At 39.8% G+C, this 21,733-nt stretch overlaps 1 protein-coding gene across 1 annotated transcript in view; it reads left to right on the plus strand.

The window, feature by feature from the left end:
- LOC144216133 (phospholipid-transporting ATPase IB-like) overlaps positions 1 to 21,733 on the plus strand; it is a 194,503-nt gene that overhangs the window by 162,170 nt on the left and 10,600 nt on the right. Inside the window, exons 33-36 of the mRNA XM_077745421.1 lie at positions 63 to 119; positions 2,895 to 3,002; positions 9,239 to 9,327; positions 13,648 to 13,746. Coding sequence (XP_077601547.1) covers positions 63 to 119; positions 2,895 to 3,002; positions 9,239 to 9,327; positions 13,648 to 13,746 — 353 coding nt within the window. The remainder of the gene's footprint in view (positions 1 to 62; positions 120 to 2,894; positions 3,003 to 9,238; positions 9,328 to 13,647; positions 13,747 to 21,733) is intronic.

Genomic DNA, 21,733 nt, shown 5'->3' on the forward strand with positions numbered 1-21,733 from the left:
GTTTTACTGGAAATTTTAATACATTTTCCCACTCTATTTCCCCGTTTTATCTCCTTGCACAGTACGTAGTTGTCACTGTTTGTCTGAAAGCTGGTTTAGACACACTATCTTGGAATAAAGTGAGTATTCTTTTGGGCAGTTCCTCAATCCAGTATAGTTGTTTGCATGTTGATTTACTTTTTAAGCTTTAGAAAATAAGCACTTTGTTCTATTCTTCATATTTTGCCTTCTTTGGTTTTGCACATTCAAGTGACGATTTAAGCTGGATGGTGGCGTGTTAGCAGTCTAATGTCTTTAAAAATTCCTTTCCCTAGATTACATCTTAAATAGATTCAACTTATCATGCTGAGATCCTTAATTCATTATTATTATCAAAGTACAGAACTATAATAGAAGATTTAGCAAATACAGAAAAGGAGGAAATAAAAATTGCCCATACCGTTCAATGTCAATGACATGGACATTTTGGTTTCTATTTTTTCAGTCATTGTTTTATGTGTGCTTGTTTGTTGTTCATAAAAATAGACTTCTAAAACCTAATAGTTTTATAATTTACTTTTTTTCACTTACTACTAGATCTTTAACATTTTTCCCTCTCTTTAATATTTATACCTCATTTAATGACTGTGTGATATTTTATCACTTGGGTAGTTATTATTTATATTGTTTTTAGAATTGTTTCAACTTCTGTTACTATAAATGATATACAATCAGAACTGTTATGAACACAGATATACTTGTGTGTTATATACAGACAGGAGTAATGATTTCCCTAGGATATTATTAAAAGTGGAACTTCAGTGAACTGATCAGTAATTTAAGTGAATCTGTATGTATGTACATATACACCCCTAAATAAGTTGTTTTCCAAGCTGCACTCAAAAGTTCATGAGAGAAACTGAATTTTAGCCAGTCTGTCACCTTAGGAGAGCTAAGATTCCGTAGCATATCATGTATTTCTTCCCCAATGTCATCAACACAGAGTGTTCGCACTGCTACCGTCCCCAACTGAACATCAGCACCAAGGGGGGACTGAAGCGTCCTGAACAAAACGATTTTATTAGCAATTCATAAGGCACACCGATTGTAAATGGCTTCTACTTCATCAGTGTAGCATAAGCAAACAATTATTTTCTATTCTAATTGTTATTAAATTCCCTTCAGTGTGAATGTTTCTTACGTCCCTGATGACTTACACGATCTGCATATGGTGAACCTCATTTATGAATAAGGCATCATTTCCAGGCCAAAGCAGGCTTAACAAAACACAGGGGTCTCTCCTGGCCTGCGAGCTACCAGGCTGCTGCCCTCCAGCTCACATGTCGGTTAGGAGGGAGCCAGGCAATTAGTGCAGGAAAGAAAAGGACCACAGGCTCCTCTGGCCTGTGGGGAGAGCGGGGGAGGGAGCCCGTGCTTCTGGAAGCTTGGGGGCGGGGGGGATTCTGCAGAGATGGGCTGGGGTGGAGAGATAACAAAATGTATCTTAGAGGGGCGCCTGGGTGGCGTAGTCGGTTAAGCGTCCGACTTTCGCTCAGGTCATGACCTCGCGGTTCGTGGGTTCGAGCCCCGCGTCGGGCTCTGTGCTGACTGCCAGCTCAGAGCCTGGAGCCTGTTTCAGTCTGTGTCTCCCTCTCTCTCTGACCCTCCCCTGCTCACGCTGTCTCTCTCTCTCTCCTAGAAATAAATAAAGCATTAAAAAAAATTAAGAAAAATGTATCTTAGAGCAGCAGTGGTGGCTGACTGCTACCCCCAAGGGGATGGTCCCAACAGAAACCCACCAGGGATCTAAGCCCCACAGAAGGCCTCCCTTTGCGGCCCGTATTTCTGCCGACTGACTGTAAGGGAACAGGTTACATGAAACTGCACTGAAGGGTTTGAAAAGGTTAAGCTCAGTGTCTTGAACCGATTCTCTTCTCCATCGTCTCCTACATGATCACAAGAGAGAAATCCTTTAAGAGATTATTTCCAAAGAGTTTTAAAAACCGCCTTTGAAAATGACTGATAAATAACAAATACTCTAATATTGGCATATGGGTATTTTTCCCCATCATANGAGCAGCACCTACTAGGATGAGAGCACTTGAACCCTTCAGAAATGATTTCATCTAGTGAGTCACTGATCTATGCATAGATGATAACTCTGAGGTACCCAGAACGACCCAGCTCAGGTCTCATACTCCCTGTCCCTCTGCTAACACAAATCATACAAGGCAAGTGGATCAGATCAGCAGATGGACCTACCTTCTTAGCATTTACCACTAGGGATTTGGCAGTTTCCAGCCCCAGGCACGGACAGTGATCCTTCAGCCAATATTACCTTGATCTGAGTGGCACAGGTACTTGATATGCACAGAAAACCCTCCAGTTTTTTTTTAATATTTTTATTTATTTCTAGGAGAGAGAGAGAGAGAGAGAGAGAGCGTGAGCAGGGGAGGGTCAGAGAGAGAGGGAGACACAGACTGAAACAGGCTCCAGGCTCTGAGCTGGCAGTCAGCACAGAGCCCGACGCGGGGCTCGAACCCACGAACCGCGAGATCATGACCTAAGCGAAAGTCAGACGCTCAACGGACTTCCGACCCCAGGCGCCCCGAAAACCCTCCAGTTTTAATCAGTCGAAGAATCACAACTTCTGCTATTTTCTCCAGAATTATTCCCGAAGAACAGATATGATAGGGTCAAATTTTTAGCCCTCTTAAGGATTTCTATTCAAACTGTATTCTGAGAAGGACATTAGAAAGGAGAGCTCAAGTGTCAAGAAATCGACAGATTATCATTTTCTTCATGTGAGAACGTATGGCCTGGGCAAATGATTTGGTCAGTTGATAGAGTTAAATAATTTTTTCCTTTTAAATGCAAAAGGCTGAAGTGTCTTTGTAATATTTTTCTTTCTACAGTTTAATCATTTGGCAATCTGGGGAAGCATAGTTATATGGCTGGTGTTTTTTGCAATTTACTCTTTCTTATGGCCCACAATTCCTCTTGCTCCTGAAATGAGAGGACAGGTTAGTTTTATTAGCTGTAAGTGGTAAGTATGCCTTACATTCCTCATGAACACTTATGTTTATTCATAATAAAAGTTTGGTATCTACTTTCAAGATAGTTTGGAAATAAAAGATGCAATCAATACAATTTAGAAACAGTTGGTGATTCAACTAAAGTCCAGTTGAAGTTTTAGTTATAATATTGTTTTATCTAAAGTCTCATTGCTTTAGACTTCAAAATTACTTAGCTGTTTCCAAAATTGTTATCTTTTGTGCATAACTGATAAAAGCTATAATTACTTCAGAATCATCTAAAATAGCTAATATTGTAATTATATTTTTCATGTTAATGTGCCATATGCTTTATTAGGTTCTTGTTATATGGTATGTATGGCGACTAAGAAAACATTTTTATTTGAAATATAGAGACAGAAAGCAGATCAGTGGTTAACTGGAGACAGAGGTGGTGGGTGGTAAATGGCAGGGAAGGGCAGGAAGGAGTGGTTACATTGCAGAATAAAGAGACTTCTGGGGATGCTAGATATATTCTTCATTGTGTTAATGAGCTCATGGATATAATGCATGTCAAACGTATCAAATTGTTCACTTTCAATATTGTTCAGTTTATTCTAAGTCAATTGTGCCTCGATAAAGCTGTTAACATAAGAAAACAGTTGAATGAGCCTTAATTCATGAGTGTGGTGAAAGAAGCGTTGTAGTGAGGGGTGGTGGTAAGCTGGTTTTGTTCCCATTTTAAGAGAGAATATTTATATTGTCATCAATTCTGTGTTAAAATTGAGAATTTTAATGAAAAACTGAGAACTTTTACGCTGAGATCAGGAACGAGACAAGGATATCCACTCTCACCACTTCTTTTCAACACAGCACTAGACGTCCTAGCCACAGCAATCAGACAAGAAAAAGAAAGAAAAGGGGCGCCTGGGTGGCTTAGTCGGTTAAGCGTCCGACTTTCGCTTAGGTCATGATCTCGCGGTTCGTGGGTTCGAGCCCCGCGTCGGGCTCTGTGCTGACTGCCAGCTCAGAGCCTGGAGCCTGTTTCAGAGTCTGTATCTCCCTCTCTCTCTGACCCTCCCCTGCTCACGCTGTCTCTCTCTCTCTCTCCTAGAAATAAATAAAAATATTTTAAAAAGTTGCTGATGAGCAATTTAAAAAAAAAAGAAAAAGAAAGAAAAGACACTCAAATTGCTAAGAAAGAAGTAGAACTATCACTATTTGCAGACGACGTAATACTAGATGTAGAAAACCCTGAAGACGTCACCAAAAAAAAGAAATTACTGTAACTTATAAGTGAATTCAGTAAGGTCACAGGATACAAAGTCAATATACAGAAATCCACTGCATTCTATACATTAATAATGAAGTAGCAGAAAGAGAATTTAAGAAAACAGTCCATTTACAACTGCACCAAAAATAATAAAATACCTAGGAATAAACGTAACCAAGTAGGTGACAGACCTGTACTCTGAAAACTATAAAACACTGATGAAAGAAACTGAAGGTAACAAACAAATGGGAAGATATTCCACGCTCATCAATTGGGAGACTATTGTCCAAATGTCTATACTACCCAAAGCAATGTACACATTTAATGCAATCCCTATCAAAATGCCAACAGCATTTTTCACAGAAATAGAACAGAGAGTCCTTGAATTTGAGCGGGACCACAAAAGACACCAAATAGCCAAAGCAATCTTGAGAAAGAAGAAGAAAACTAGAGGTATCACAATCCCCTATTTCAAGGTATATTACAAATCTGTAGTAAACAGTATGGTACACAAAAACAGACACATAGATCAAAGGAACAGAGAACCCAGAAATAAACCCATTATTATATGATCAATTAATCTTCAAGAATATGCAATAGGAAAGACATTCTCTTCAACAAACGGTGTTGGGAAAAGTGGACAGCTAGATACAAAAGAATGAAACTGGACCACTTTCTTACACCCTACACAAAAATAAACTGAGATTGATAATTTTAAATTTTGTATTTTTTGAATGTTTTAAGCCTAAATTGAATGTTACGATAAGGAATATGCAGCTTGTTGTTTAGATATTAAATGAAATATTATTCTTTTTACTTGTTCCTCAGTTCCTTTAAAAATCCTTTCCCTAATGCACCTTTCCTGCATACACATCTAGAAAAAAGCTATTCTCCACTGAGAGAGCCATTCATTTATCCTGGGCTTGAGCTCCCTGTTTCTGGGCCCAGAGTGTTAAGGATATGTATTGTTTCAGTTCTTAAATATACTCCAATCTAGAGAGTGAAAACGAACTCCTTGACGCTTGTAGCAAAGACATATTTAATTTCTTCCTTTCCTTTGATTATTAATTCTATTCACAAATCACCTCTTTACCCTTGGTAGAACTGCCAAGATTGCGAGCAAAAACAAAGTGTTTACATACAGAAGATCTATTGATTCTCATCACGCACGCTTCACAGAAAAGGGTTTCAACCCTGATTTTGGCATGGCATGCGGGAAATCTATTTGCCAAACCGGTAAAAAAAACAAAAACAAAAACAAAAGCCTCCTTGCAAATAACTCCATTTGTGCTGAAGTCACCTGGTTTGATTACTTTTGTTATACCTATAAAAGCCAAGAGTCACATCCAGATGGCCAACAGACACATGAAAAGATACTCAACATTACTCATCATCAGGGAAACACAGATCAAAACCGCAAAGAGGTATCACCTCACACCTGTCAGAATAGCTAGTATCAAACACACAGGAAATGACACGTGTTGGTGAGGATGTGGTGAAGAGAGAACTGCTGTGCACTGTGGATGGGAATGTAAACGGGTGCAGCCACTGTGAAAAACGCCATGGAGGGTCCTCAAAAAATTAAAAGTAACAATACCCTATGATCCCATAATTCCACTACTGGGTATTTACCCAAACAAAAAAATACTAATTCAAAAAGGTATATGCACCCCTGTATTTACTACAGCATTATTTACAATAGCATTGATGTGAAAGCAACCCAGGTATCCACAGATAGAGGAATAGACAAAGAAGATGTAGTATGTACACAAACACACACACAGAGGAGTATTAGTCATAAAAATAATGAGTTCTTGCCATTTATGAGATTGTAGATGGACTTAAAAGGTATTATGCTAAGTGAAATAAGCCAGAGAAAATGACGGTTTACTTCTTCCTTACCAATTTGGATGCCTTTTATTTCTTTTTTTTGTTTGACTGCTGCAGTTAGGACTCCCAGTACTGTATTGAATAAAAGTGGTGAAAATGGACATCCTTGTCATGTTACTGATCTTAGAGGAAAAGCTCTCAGTTTTGTACCATTGCATATAATGTTAACTGTGGATTTTTTGTATATGGCCTTAATTATGTTGAGCTGTGTTCCCTCTAAAGTCATTTTCTTGAGAGTTTTTATTGTGAATGGATGTTGCATTTTGCCAAGCGCTCTTCTGCATCTCTTGAGATGACTGTATAACTTTTACCCTCTCTCTTGTTAATCTGGTGTATCCACATTGATTGACAGGCCCCTCAGCAATGCAGAGACTAAACCATGCCCATCGTGCCGATAGCAGGCAAAGGAGGTCATTGCAGCCAGCGGGGCTAAAGGCAAATGTGGCTCAGCCACAACAGTAGGGTGCAGGCAGTCCACATAGGAGATACTTCTGGAACACCTAGCTCTGGTGACCCAGGAGCACTGTGCTACAAGGGCCCGCACGACCACTACTTCCAAGACCAGGAGACACAGCTGACCTCAAAGTTAGACAAAATGAGGATACAGAAGAATATGTACCAAACGAAAGAACAGGACAAAGTTACGGCGAAAGATCTAAATGAAACTGAAATAAGCAATATGCCTGATAATGAATTCAAAGTGTAATGTTCATAATAAAGACTAGAGCAAAAATAAATGAAACACAGACCAAAAATAGAAAAGATCAATGAAGCCAGGGGTTTGTTTCTTTGAAAAGATAAACAACAATGATAAACCAGATTCATCTAGAAAATAAGAGAGAGGACTCAAGTAAATAAAATCAGAAGTAAAGAATGAGAAATAACAACTGACACCACAGGAATACACAGGATTATAAGAGACTAATATAAAAATTATATGCCAATGAACTGGACATCCTAGAAGAAATTGATAAATCCTAGAAACATACAATCTTCCAAAACTGAATAAGAAATAAAAAGGAAAAGAAAATTTGATCAGATGAATTACTAAGTAATGAAATTGAGCTGATAATCAAAAAAACTCCCAACAAACAAAAGTCCGGGAACAGATAGCTTCACAAGTGAATTCTACCACACATTTAAACAAGATTAAACAAAATAAATATTATTCTTCTCACACTTCTAAAAAAGGAAGGAAGACCTCCAAATTCATTCTATTAAGGCCAGCATTACCCTGACACCAAAACCAGACAGACACTACAAAAAAAGAGAACTACAGGTTCAAGATCTCTGATAAACATAGATCAAAAATCTTCAACAAAATATTAGCAAACCAAATTCAACAATGCATTAAAAAAATAATTCATCAAAGTCAAGTAGGATTTATTCTAGAGTGATTTCCCTTTTGACTTCTTTGACTCATTGGTTACACAGTAGTGTGCTGTTTAACTTCCACGTATTTGTGACTTTATCCAGTTTTCCTCCTAGTATTGATTTCTAATTAAATACAATTATGATCAGGGAAAAATACTTTATATTATTTCAATGTTCTTAAATTTGTTAAGGCTTGCTATGTGGCCCAACATGTAATCTAACCTGGAGAATGTTCTATGTGCACTGGAGAATGCGTATTCTGGTGCTGTTGGATGGAATGTTCTGAATAGGTCTATGAGGTCCATTCTGTCTATTGTGTTATTGAGGTCTCCTGTTTCCTTATTGATTTCCTGTCCAAATGATCTATCCATTGTTGAAAGTGGGGAAATTCAATTCCCTACTATTATTATATTGCTGTGAATTTACCCCTTCAGTTTTGTTAATATCTGGTTTAAATATTTAGGTGCTCCCATGTCAGGTGCAAATAAACTTACAATTCTTATATCCTCTTAATGAATTGACATCCATTATACTATATAATGGCCATCTTTGTCTCTTATGACTGATTTGGCCTGAATGTCTATTTTACCTAATATTAGTATAACCATTCCTGCCCTTTTGGTTACCATTTACTTGTAATACCTTTTTCAATCCCTTTACTTTTGCCTATGTGTCCCTAAAGCTGAACTGAGTCACTTATCAGCAGCATATTGTTTGGTCTTTTTTATTTTTCCAGTCACTCTGTGTCTTTTGATTGGAGATTTTAATCCATTTACATTTAGAGTAATTACTGACTGGTAAGGACTTACCATAGCCACTTCAATAAAATGTATTATTGTCACAGGTCCTAAAGATAAATCACAGCATGCCACATGGGAAGGAGACCAGGGTGGTCAGGAGGAGAAACACGGGAGCTGGGGAATGCTTAAGCCTTGCCTTTGTTGGGGCTTCCATGCAAAAGGCAACGCAGAACAGGGTAAAGAGCCCAGGAATGGCTAGTTTAAATGACTTTTGCAGGCTTTGCGCTATAGGGATGGTTTCTAGCTGCCTGGTACCTGGTTCTGGAATGATTCTGGCAGAGGAATATTCCTCCTGGGGTGTATGGGCCAGATAAAGGAGATAGGGCTGTGGATTAGTTTGCAGATCGAAGGCAACCTCCCTGCTGAGATCTTACTATCTCTAAGAACTGACTGGCTCTCAGAGAAAGGTTTTATGTTAAGATGGTGAAACATCAGAATATAGAGAAAATTTTAAAAATATATAATACAGAGCCTTGCCCAGTCTCAAAATCAGTACAGTCTTGACTGAACTAAAGTGATCAGTTAGCTACCAATTAATCAGGCAGAGGGAAGAGTGATTTTTGGCGGGGGACTATACTGGCACAACTGTCTGGAAGTTAAGTACAGTTTTGTTGCTAGGTAATATAAGGCTGAACCACTCTTGCATTCCTGAGATAAACCTTATTTGATCAAAATATTTATTTGGTTGATTGTTTATAGAATATACTATTAAGTTAAGTTAGTCAATACTCTATTTAGGTTTTATGTACTTACATTGATTTAGTAGTCTAGACTCCTGTGACTACATCCATACCTGCATACCCCGGTTTTTGTGGAGGAAAAGGGAAACTGAAAGTTGCATTTGGTACTCAATACTGACAAACTGAAAGATTCCTCTTTAAATACTCTTTATTTCTACTTATTTGCAGATCAGTATGGCCCTGGTTTGTCCACACTTCTGGCTGGGTTTCTTCATAGTCCCCATTATGTGCCTGATTCTAAATCTATTATGGACATCGTAAGTTAAAAAATAAGGTAGTAACCAAAAAATAGATTGTCATGGTTAATTTTTCTTTTCCAATTATATGCTTTTCAAATTAAGTTAAATTTGAAAATTTGCCACTTCTTGAATATTAAAAGTCAGAAGAAGTAAATGTCTTCTGCCTTTTACTGTAGATTCCCCAGCAACCAATTTGGGGGGGAGGGGAAGATGGCATCGAAATGCACAAGAGGTAACTTGGGTAGTGAATTACCCAGTTCAGGATTTTTCCTGAAAGGTCATCCACTTACTCTTTAGAAGTGGGACTTATATATCTTCTATCCACTTTAGAAGAACCAAAACCTGATACCAGACGATCACAGATTAAAAACTAATAATAAGATAAGAAATAGGAGGGAGATGTTCAAATTAGAAAGACATTCTTCACTTTTTAAAAACATATGAGGGGCGCCTGGGTGGTTCAGTCGGTTAAGTGTCCGACTTCAGGTCAGGTCATCATCTCATGGTTCGTGGGTTCGAGCCCCACGACGGGCTCTGTGCTGACAGCTCAGAGCCTGGAGCCTGTTTCAGATTCTGTGTCTCCCTCTCTCTCTGCCTCTCCCCTGCTCATGCTGTCTCTCTCTCTCTCAGAAATAAATAAAACATTAAAAAAAACCAACCAAAAAAAAATAACCAAAAAACCTGGAAACATACCATTTTCCATTTTGGGGGCACCTCCCACCTGAGGGCTACAGCATGCACTGCCCCCAGCGGCATCAACTCAGTACCGAAGTGTTCCTACTAGCAGAGCCGGGGCTGCTATGGAGACAGACACCTGAACTGAACTAGGATACAGTGAAGGCTCCCAATTTAAAGTAACCATTTCAGGGGCGCCTGGAGGGCTCAGTCAGCTAAGCATCCAACTCTTGATTTTGGCTCAGGTCGTGATCTCACAGTTGGTGAGATCGAGCCCCACGTCTGCACTCTGGTACCAGTACAGAGCCTGCTTGGAATGCTCTCTCTCTCAAATAAATAAACATTAAAAACATTCTTCAGAATGAGCATTTCATATCTAAGCGAGGGCACTCATTTCCCCAGTGTAATATGTTTTGGTCCTATTTCATCCTATACTTTCCTTCGCTTACAGAATGCAATTTTTATCACGTTGCTTATGTTCCATTTCTGAGCATCAGTATTTCTATTAAGTGGGATGAGATTCTTTCTGGAAAGAAAGAAAAACTTTCTATTAAGTACTTGATCTAGGGAAATTTTAAACGACTACATTTTAATGTGCCGTATATTGCTCCTAATTATTCCTGACTGTATCCTAATCCACATCCTAGCCACAAGGTTCTCGATTTAACTTCAGAAATAATTGCTGAGGAACAAAGTAATCGATTGGGCACATTGTGCTGTCACATAGAAGATGAAGAATGTGCCAGATGTTGACAGTGCACAGGCATGTCTTCCATGTCAAGGCCGCTGTAAAATGCTGCCACTAAAGCCACAGGACTCAGAGGAGCAGCTCCTCTGGCTCTGTTTTGTGTTTAACCTCAACCATACCTATTTCTTTTACTAATCTACTTATGTGTCCTGCTTATAAAATATTCTGTGATCCAGAACGATTTCAAAATCTTGGTACAGGGGCGCCTGGGTGGCTCAGTCGATTGAGCGTCGGGCTTCGGCTCAGGCCATGATCTCACAGTTTGTGGGTTGGAGCCCCACATCAGGCTCTGTGCTGACAGCTCGGAGCCTGGCGCCTGCTTCTGACTCTGTGAGTCCCTCTCTCTCTCTGCCCCTCCCCCATTCGTGCTCTGTTTCTCTCTGTCTCAATAATAAACATTAAAAAAAATCTTGGTACAAATGGGGCGTCTAGGTTGCTCACTTGGTTAAGCATCTGACTCTTCATTTCAGCTCAGCTTATGAGGTCACAGTTGGTGAGATAAGCCCTGTGTGGACTCTGCTTTGGGGGTGCAGAGCCTGCTTGGGATTCACTCCCCCCCTCTCTCTCTGCCCCTCCCCTTGCTTGTGTTCTCTCTCTCTCTCTCTCTCTCTCAAAATAAATAAATGAACATTAAAAAAAAGTTTTAAAATTCTTAGCATTGGGGTGCCTGGGTGGCTCAGTCGGTTAAGCGNCCTCGGTGGCTCACTTGGTTAAGCATCTGACTCTTGATTTCAGCTCAGCTTATGAGGTCACAGTTGGTGAGATAAGCCCTGTGTGGACTCTGCTTTGGGGGTGCAGAGCCTGCTTGGGATTCTCTCCCCCCCCCGCCCCTCCCCTTGCTTGTGTTCTCTCTCTCTCTCAAAATAAATAAATGAACATTAAAAAAAAGTTTTAAAATTCTTAGCATTGGGGTGCCTGGGTGGCTCAGTCGGTTAAGCGTCCGACTTCGGCTCAGGTCATGATCTCACAGTTCGTGGGTTCGAGTCCTGCGTTGGGCTCTGTGTTGACAGCTTAGAGCCTGGAGCCTGCTTCTCTGATTCTGTATCTCCTTCTCTCTCTGACCCTCCCCTGCTCACACTGCCTCTCTCTTTCTCTCTCTCTCTCAGAAAAAATAAAACATTAAAAAAAATGTTTTTTAAATTCTTGGCATAATCCCAGGAAGCTACTTACATGAAAATTAAGTAAAAATGCGAAATAATCCAAATATACATGTGATTTGGATTTTAAAAGACTGTATATACTACTAACACACTCTCTTTGAGTTACACAGCACAAAATCCAAAGCAGGCTGCAGGCTCCGAGCCAGCAGCACAGAGCCAGACACAGGGCTGGAACTCAGGAACCGGAAGACCATGGCCTAAGCTGAAGTTGGAAGCTTAACCCACTGACCCATCTGCTTGTTAATGCTTTTATAACGCAATTTTAATGTATGTGACATCACATTCTTGGCCGTTTTTTGTTCTACAACTTGACCACTGACCTCTCTAATAATCTCTCCCAATCACCCAGTCTTCTGTCTGTCTCAGCCGCCTAAAATCTATGAACCACCAAGTCTTACTACCCGCCTACGCTTTGCACCTTTTTGTTGTACTTGTCTGGGGATGTCAGAAGCCCGTGAGCTTTCCTCTGTGTCACTTCTGAGCACCTGCCAGACCCCTAGCAAGGCCACAGATGGCCCGCCCAGCCCCGTCCCTCCCCTCCCTCAGAGCATGCTCGCTATGCCCTTCCCACTGCAGGAGCTTCCTGTAGGGGTTTCCTCTGTCCAGAACACTCTCCCACAGCCTCCGGCATTAGCTGGCTTCTCGTGTAGCCCAGCTCAAATGCCACTTTGCCAGAGGAACCTTCCATAATACCCTTGCCAGGCCTCTACCTCTGCCTCTTTCTGTAATGGCGCCATGTGGAGTCCTTTCCATCACACCTGTTTCCCTCTGACATGACTCATCAGTTCACTCGTCTGCTGTCTGTCTCTCTGTATACATTGGAAGCGTTATGAAAGTAGAAACAGAAGTGTCTGGATGGCTTACTCGGTTAAGCATCCAACTTTGGCTCAAGTCACAATCTCACAGTTTCTGAGTTCGAGCCCCGCATTGGGCTCTGTGCTGACAGCTTGGAGCCTGGAGCCTGCTTCAGATTCTTGTCTCCCTCTCTCTCTCTGCTGCTCCTCCCCTGCTCATGTGCTGTCTCTCTCTCAAAAATAAACATTTTAAAAAATTTAAAAAAAGAGAAAGTAGAAATAATGTCTATTTTTGCTTTGACACCTAATGGTGGCTCAGAAAAATTTAAAGAGTACGTGAGTGGATGAATGATGAGGGCATGAATACAGGGACCCTAATGAAAACTGGTTGCCAAGGAAAGGGAGAGCTTTGCCTTGTATGTTTCAAGTCAGGTATGCACACCTGTCACCAGGTACTGACAGGACACGCCCACTCTGCCATTAGGGGTGCTATGAGCGGCACAGGACGCTCCGGCTGAAGTGGGGCTCGGAGGTAACACAGCTGAAAATGTAAGAATCAAGGTCCTGAACTAGTGACCGTGGTAGAGAAAGTCCTACAGCCTCATGGCTCAGTCCTATGAACCTTCATCCGTCTGGCTAAATTCATGCAGATCGACTCCTCCAGGGTCAGGGCCCACCGGCCACGCTCGGCGTGGCCGTCCGCTAACCGGCACTGCCCAGCTCTGTCCAGCACCCCCTGTGGTAATGCGCCATCGCTGCTAGGAAGGCAAGAGGCGGAGTTCACTTGGAGACTGGGCACAACGCAGTGCCCCTCATCCCCCAGCCTGTGGGCAAGGGACGTCCAGCTACCCCTCGTCCCCAGCCTGTGGGCAAGGGACGTCCAGCTATCCCACAGGGGTGAAACTGCTGCTTCCACTGTGTAAAGCTCATGGCTTCTTTTCATCCTTCCCGCATAGCACAGGATTACAAACACCTGCAACAGGACGCTCCTGGAAGAGGTTCGTGAGATGGAAAGTGGCAAAGTTCAAGGGCTTCATCTTCCAACAGTGTCTGAGAAGAGGTGAGCCTATTCCCTTTGTCCTGACTTTTGCTGAACACCTGACTTCGTGTTCTTCTTTCCACCCTTCCCTCCCGTGTACTTCCATGCTCACCCTGATCCCGCAAGTGTATTAAGCGCATGTCAACAGGCTTCTTGACCTTCACGCCCCCAGCCACGCCAGCTTCCCCTGAGGTCCTCCTTACAGTGGATGGCAACTTCGTTCTTCCAGTTTCTCAGGCCAAAAGTCTCGAAGTCATTCTCACATCTTCTTTCTCCTATCCCCCACCCCCACCTCCACATCGTTTCAGAAAATATTATTGTTCCTACTTTGAGAAAAAAAAAAACACGTGAGAATTTGGTCACTACTCACAACCTGTGCCTTCTTGAAACCGGCCCAGCCCCTATCATCTTTCTCCTGGATTATTGCAGAAGCCTCTTAACAGGTGTCTCTGCTTCTGCACCCCCCTCCCCAGAGCAGTCAGAGGGAGGAGGCTGCGGCAGGGTGAATTTGACCACGTCACGCGCTGCTCTCTAACTTCCTGTGACCTCCCCTCTCACTCTCTCAGAGAAAGACAAGATCCTTTTAGCGGTTTACAGTGCTCTACACATAGTCCCCGCACACACACACACTCCATTTGACAACCCTGATGGCTTTCTCTTCTAATGTCTGGTCGCTAAAAGTTTTTGTTTTTTTTTTAATGACTCATTTTGGAAAACCATGTTTCCATTTCACCACACATATTTTTAAAGAAAGCTGTGTTCTTTTCACAGCCTCCCTTGCTATTGTTCTCATAGATGGTGCCTCAAGCTTATGCATGCTAGCTTTATTTTAACTTCTGGCGGTTGGTGGACAGACACTCAGATCCCAGTGCTGGGCCAAGGAGTCTGCTAATTTCTGCCACTTTCCCTTGCAGATTCTTGCAGAAAGGTTTAGACGTGCAGGGAAAGCAGCTCCTCTCTCTGTGTCCATCCTGCTAGAGGAAGCTGTGGGTACGGGAGGTCAGGGGAGGGCACAGCCAGAGAAAAGGGCCAGGGCTTCTTCCTGAATGGCTCCCCTTCTCCTGCCGCCTGGGAAGATGACACCGGATTACGGGGTTTGCTTTCACAGTTTCTGCCTCTTCCCACTGGTGCTGATCTGATGGCCTTGAGTCAAGAGTAGGCCAAATGCTAGGAATTAATGTGTGTTAATATTCTTTATCCCTGTACATAAGGTATCTCTAGGGAGAGATGAGTTCTAGTTGTCTGACGTAACCTGGGTGTTCCCCTGAGTACAAGTCCCATACTCCTTCTCTCTAATGACAGACTTCTACCCAGGCACTCTCATGAGGCTTGTCCTGGAGTTTTGTTTGAGCCTTCTCTGAATCTGGAATATGTGTACAGGAATTATAAGGCAAAGAATCAGTCTGTATCTGTATTGAATGGCTGCTCTATTTGGAGTACTTTGTTAACCGAGAAGGAAAAGGTCAAAAGCAACTGGTGATGTGACCTGAATAAAGAGGCCCAAACACATTTTTTTTTAACTTAGGGAGAAGCAAAATTGTAAGTGGGCAAATATAAAATAAATGCATGGGGTGATTAATCAACACCCACATATTTGGCACCGCCTGAGTACTCAGCACTGACAGTACCAAGTGTGGGCATGGATGGAGAGCAAGTACAGATCTTAAAAAACGAATCTGGACAACTGGCCATTTCTAATCAGTTTAAAGAAGTGCTGATCCCATGTCCCAACAGTTCCATTTCCAGGTATTTACCCAAGAGACTTTAAAGTATGTGTCTACACATCCAGGTGCATGATGCTAACTGATCTCCATCAGGTATAACCCAAAGAAGATTTCACCAACATACGTTATAACAAAACTGTCAAAAATCAAAGACAAAGAATCTTGAAAGCAGCAAAAGGAAAGAAGCTTGTCACGCACAGGGGAATGCCATCAACGGATTTCTCATCATAAACCTTATTGGCCAAGAGAGGGTCGGATCTGTATTCAAAGTGCTGAAGGGAAAGCAGCGACCAGCCAAGAATACTGTATCTAACTGGAACTGCAGGGGAGAGATAAAGAGTTTTCCAGACAAACAAAAGCTACAGGAGTTTATCACCAATGGCCTGGTCTTACAAGAAATGTTGGAGAGACTTCTTTAAGCTGAAACAAGAGGACGCTCATCAGTAACAGCAAACCATGAAAAAGTATAAATCTCGTTGGTAAAGGTAAACCTATAGTGAAATTCAGAATAGTCTAATGATGTAAAGGTGATAGATAAATCAATATGAAGGTTAAAAGGCAAAAGCAGTAAAAAAAAAAAAAAACTATAATTACAATCATTTGTTAATAGATACACAAGAAAAGAAAGTAAATTGTGACATCCAAAACAAAGAGTGGTGGGGGGAGTAGAAATGCAGACCTTTAGAATGCATTTGAACTTCAGATGTTATCAGGTTAAAATAGACTGTTAAAAACATAAATCATTGTATGTAAGCTTCATGGCTTACGCTGAGCAAAGAACTATAGTAAATACAGACACCCCCCCAAAAAAAAAATACAGAAAAAGGCATCTTACCATATCACTACAGAAAAATCATCAAATCACAAAAGAGAGCAAGAAATAAAAGACAACAGAATTACTAAACAGCCAAGAAACCACAAACAAAATGGCAATTAAATACATATAAGCACAATTTGTTTTATTGTGCTTTGCTTTATTGCACTTCACAGATACTGCTTTCCTTCCTCCCCTTTTTCTTTTTACAAATTGAGGTTTTATGGCAATCCTATGTGCTCAAGTCTGTTGGCACCATTCTTCCAATAGCATTTGCTTACTTCATGTCTCTATGTCATATTTTGGTAATTTGCACAATATTGCAAATATTTTCATTATTATTTAAAACTTTTTGGTGATCTGTCAACAGTGATTATAACTTGATGAATGTTCAGGTGATGGTAAGCATTCAGTAGCAATAAATTAAATGTTTTATTTATTTCTAGGAGAGAGAGAGAGAGAGACCGCGTGAGCAGGGGAGGGTCAGAGAGAGAGGGAGTCACAGACTCTGAAATAGGCTCCAGTCTCTAAGCTGGCAGTCAGCACAGAGCCCGACGCGGGGCTCGAACCCACGAACCGCGAGATCATGACCTAAGCGAAAGTCGGCCGCTTAACCGACTAAGCCACCCAGGCGCCCCAATACATTACTTTTGAAGGGGGGACCTGAGTGGCTCAGTTGGTTAAGCAGTAGATTACTTTTTGATTAAGGTATATACATTTTTTAAGGCATAATGCAATAACGCACTTAGACTATAATATAGTATAAACAACTTTTATATGCACTGGGAAAAACAAAAAATCCATTTGACTTGGTTTATTGCAATATTAGCTTTATTGTGGTAGTCTGGAACCAACCTGCAGTACCACTGAGGTATGCCTATACCTATGAGTAATTACTTTAAACATAAATGGACTAAATTATCCAATTAAAAGAAATAGAGTGGCTGAATAGATTTTAAAAACTAGACTCATCTATATGTTGTCTACAGGTGACTCACTTCAGATGTAAGGACTGCGACTGAAGGTGAAGGGATGGAAAACGATATTCTATGCAAATTGAAACCAAAAGAAATCTAGGGTAGCTATACTTAGAAAAAATTGACTTTATTTTATTTAAAAAATTTTTTTAAATGTTTATTTTTGAGAGAGAGAGACACGGAGTGAGAGTGAGGGAGGTACAGAGAGAGAGGGAGACACAGAATCTGAAGCAGGCTTCAGGCTCTGAGCTGTCAGCACAGAGCCCAATGTGGGGCTCGAACTCACAAACTGAGAGATCATGACCTGAGCTGAACTCGGACGCTCAACCAACTGAGCCACCCAGGCGCCCCAAAATAGACTTTAAAATAAAAACAAGAGACAAAGAAAGGCATTACATAATGAAAAAAGGGTTAATCCAGAAAAAAGGATATAACATTTGTAAATATTTATGCACCCAACATAGAAGTACTAAATATATAAAGCAAATATTAACAAACCCAAAAGAAGAAATAGACAGCAACACTATAATAGTAGGGGACTCTAATACCCTACTATTTCATCAGTGGATAGATCTCCTAGACAGAAAATCAACAAGGAAACATTGACCTTAAATGTCTTGTTAGATGAGGGACTTAAAAAATACACATAGAACATTCCATCTCAAAGCAAGAGAATATCCATTCTTCTCAAGTGCAAATCGAACAACCTCGAAGACAGATCATACATTAAGCTCCCCAAACAAGTCTTAATGTATTTAAGAAGACTGAAATCATATCAGCATCTTTTCCAACCACAATGCTATGAAACTGGAAATCAATTACAAGAAGAAAACTAGAAAATTCACAATTTGTAGAGATTAAACAATATTCTATTAACAAGCAATGGGTCAAAAGAGAAATAAAAAAAGAAATAAAAACATGTCTGAAAACAAATGGAAATGGGAAGACAACATACTAAACTTAAGGGGTGCAGCAAAGGCAAGTCTACAGAGGGAAGTTCATTGCAATAATTGACAACGTTAAGATACAAAAGACGTCTCAAACAATCTGACGTTACCCTTTAAGTAACCAGAAAAAGAAGAACTAAGCCTAAACTTAGCAGAAGAAAGGAAATAACACAGGTCAGAGCAGAAATAAATGAAATAGAGATAAAAACACAATAGAAAAGGATCCATTAACAGGGCACTTGTTAGGATGAGCGCTGGGTGTTATATTTAAACCAACTTGACAATAAACTATTTTAGGAAGGAAAACAAAAACAGCTGTGTTTTTCAAAAAACAAACAAACTTTTGGTTGGACTCATGAAGAGAAAAAGAGAGAGAATTCAAATCAGAAATTCTATACCTGAAACTAATATTATGCTGTATGTTAACTAACTGGAATTTAAATAAAAATTTGAGAAAGAAAAAACCCCTGCCTGATTAGTTGCCTTGCCAAGATGAAGAAGCCATATGAAATACACTGTATTATACTGCCATCAGTTCAACTAAATATTTTAATGAATGACTTTATGGTGTTTGTACCCTGATGCCTTTTAAAGTTAAGGTCATGTTGAAAAATAAAAAGAAATTTGAAAAAGAAAAAAGAAAGACATTACAGTTGATACCACAGACATACTGAGGACCATGAAGCACTACTATGATCATACCAACAATTGGACAACTTGGAAGAAATGGGTAAATTTTTTTTTTCTTGGTAAATTTTAGAAACAAATACAGTCTACCAAGATGAATCATGAAGAAATAGAAAATAGGAACAAACCAATTACCATTAAGAAAACCGAATCAATAATCAAAGACCTCCCAATAAACAAAAGTCCAGGACCAGGCTTCACTGGTAAATTCTACCAACATTAAAAGAAGAACTGATACTAATCCTTACCAAACTCATCCAAAAAACTGAAGAAAAGAGAACATTTTACAAGATCTTCACTACTCTGATACCAAACCAGAGAAGGATAGTACCAGAAACAAAAATTATAGGCCAAGATCCCTGATGAACATACATACAAAATTCTCAACAAAATATCAGCAAACCAAATTCAACAATAATTTAAAAGGATCATACACCATGATCAAGAGGGATTTATTTCAAGGATGCAATAATGGGTCAACAGCAACAAATTAATCAATGCGGTACATCACAGTAACAAAATGAAGGATAAAAACCATATGCTTATCTTAATAAATATAGAGAAAGCACTTGATGAAATTCAACATCCTTTCATGATAAAAACTCTCACCAAATTGGGTATGGGGGAATGTACCTCAACATAATAAAGGCCACAGCTATGACAACGTATGACAAGGTCTCAACATATGACAAGCCCACAGCTAACATACTCAACAGTGAAAAGCTGAAACCCCTGCCTCCAAGATCAGGAACATGATAAGGAAGCCCACTCCTACCACTTTTATTCAATATAGTATTGTACGTCGTAACCAGAGCCAAGTAAGCAAAACAAAAGTAGGGGAGGGAGTTCATTCAGATTGGAAAGGAAGAAGTAAAACTGTCACTATATGCAGAAGACATGATATTATATACAGAAAACCTTAAACACTCCATCAAAAACCTGTTGAAATAAATTCAGTAATTTGTATCACGGAATACAAAATCAATATATAAAAATCAGCTGTATTTCTTTTTTAATTTTTATGTGTTTATTTACTTTTGAGAGAGAGAGAGAGAAAGCATGAGTAGGGGAGTGGCAGAGAGAGACACAGAACCCGAAGAAAGCTCCACACTCTGTGCCTGATGCGGGGTTCGAACTCAAAAACCACGAGATCATGACTTGAGCCTCAGTCATACACTTAACCAACTGAGCCACCCAGGCATCCCTAATTAGTTGTGTTTCTAAACATGAATAACGGGGTGCCTGGGTGGCTCAGTTGGTTAAGCGTCCGAATTTGGCTCAGGTCATGATCTCATGGTTCGTGTGTTCGAGCCCCATGTCAGGCTCTGTGCTGACAGCCAGCTCAGAGCCTAGAGCCTGTCTTTGGATTCTGTATCTCCCTCTATCTACGACACACACACATAGTCTCTCTCTCTCTCTCTTTCAAAAATAAATAAAACATTAAAAATTTTTAAAAAATAAACACGAATAACAAACTATCTGAAAGATAAATTAAGAAAACAATCCCATTCATAATCGTATTAAATAGAGTAATTACATAAAAATAACTAAGAATAAATTTAACCAAGGAGGCAAAGAACTATAAACTGAAAACCGTAAGACACTGATAAAAGAAATGAAGGAGGACACAAACAAATGGAAAAATATTCTATGGTTATGGATTAGAAGAATTAATATTGTTAAAATGTGCATATTACTTAAAGCAAACTACAGATCCAATGCAATCCTTATCAAAATTCCAATGGCATTTTTCACAGTATTAGAACAATCCAAAAATTTGTATGGAATAACAAAAGACCCTGAATAGCCATAGCAATCTTGAAAAAGAACAACAAAGCTGGAGGCATCACACTTCTGATTTTAAACTACATTACAAAGCTATAGTAAGCAAAACACTATGATACGGCATAAAAACACACAGATCAATAAAACATAATAGAGAGTCTAGCAACACCCCCACACCTATGTGGTTGGTTAGTTTACAATATAGGCACCAAAAATATACATTTATCTTCAATAAACATGTTGGGAAAACTGGACAACGACATACAAAAGAATGAAACTGGACCACTGTCTTCACCATACACAAAAACTAACTCAAACTGGATTAAAGACTGTAAGACCTAAAACCATAAAACTCTTAGAATAAAACAGAAAAGGTATGCTCCTTGTTATTGGTCTTAGTGATATTTATTGATTTGACACCAAAATCAAAGGCAACAATAACAAAAACAAACAAGTAGGACTACAGAAAACAAGGAAGCTCCTGCGTAGCAAAGGAAAGCATCAACAAAATGAAACAGCAACCTAAAGAATGGGAAAAAATGTTTGCAAATCCTATCTGATAAAGGAGTAATATCCAAAATATATGAAGAACTCCTATAACTCAATAGCAAAACTCGAACAATCCAATTTAAAAAACTATCAGAAGATCTGAATAGACATTTTCCCAAAGACATACAGATGACCAACAGGTATGTGGAAAGGTGCTCAACGTCACTAATCATCAGGGAAAGGCAAATCAAAACCACAATGATATATCACCTCACACCTGTTAGAACAGCTATTATCAAAAAAGCAAGAAATAACAAGGATTGGCAAGATGTGGAAATAAGGAAACCCTATGCACTGTTGTTGGGAATGAAACATAGTATAGCCACTATGGAAAACAGTATGGAGGTTCCTCAAAAAATTAAAATTAGATACACCATGTGATTCAGAAATTCCACTTTTGGAAACAAAATCACTATGTTAAAGAAATATCTGCGCACCCCCCCCATGTTCATTGTAGCGTTATTTACAATAGCCAAGATATTGAAACAATCTAAATGTCCATCACTGGATGAATAAAGAAAAGGT

Source organism: Crocuta crocuta, unplaced genomic scaffold, assembly GCF_008692635.1.
Source record: "Crocuta crocuta isolate KB4526 unplaced genomic scaffold, BGI_CrCroc_1.0 scaffold258, whole genome shotgun sequence".
NCBI lineage: Eukaryota > Metazoa > Chordata > Mammalia > Carnivora > Hyaenidae > Crocuta > Crocuta crocuta.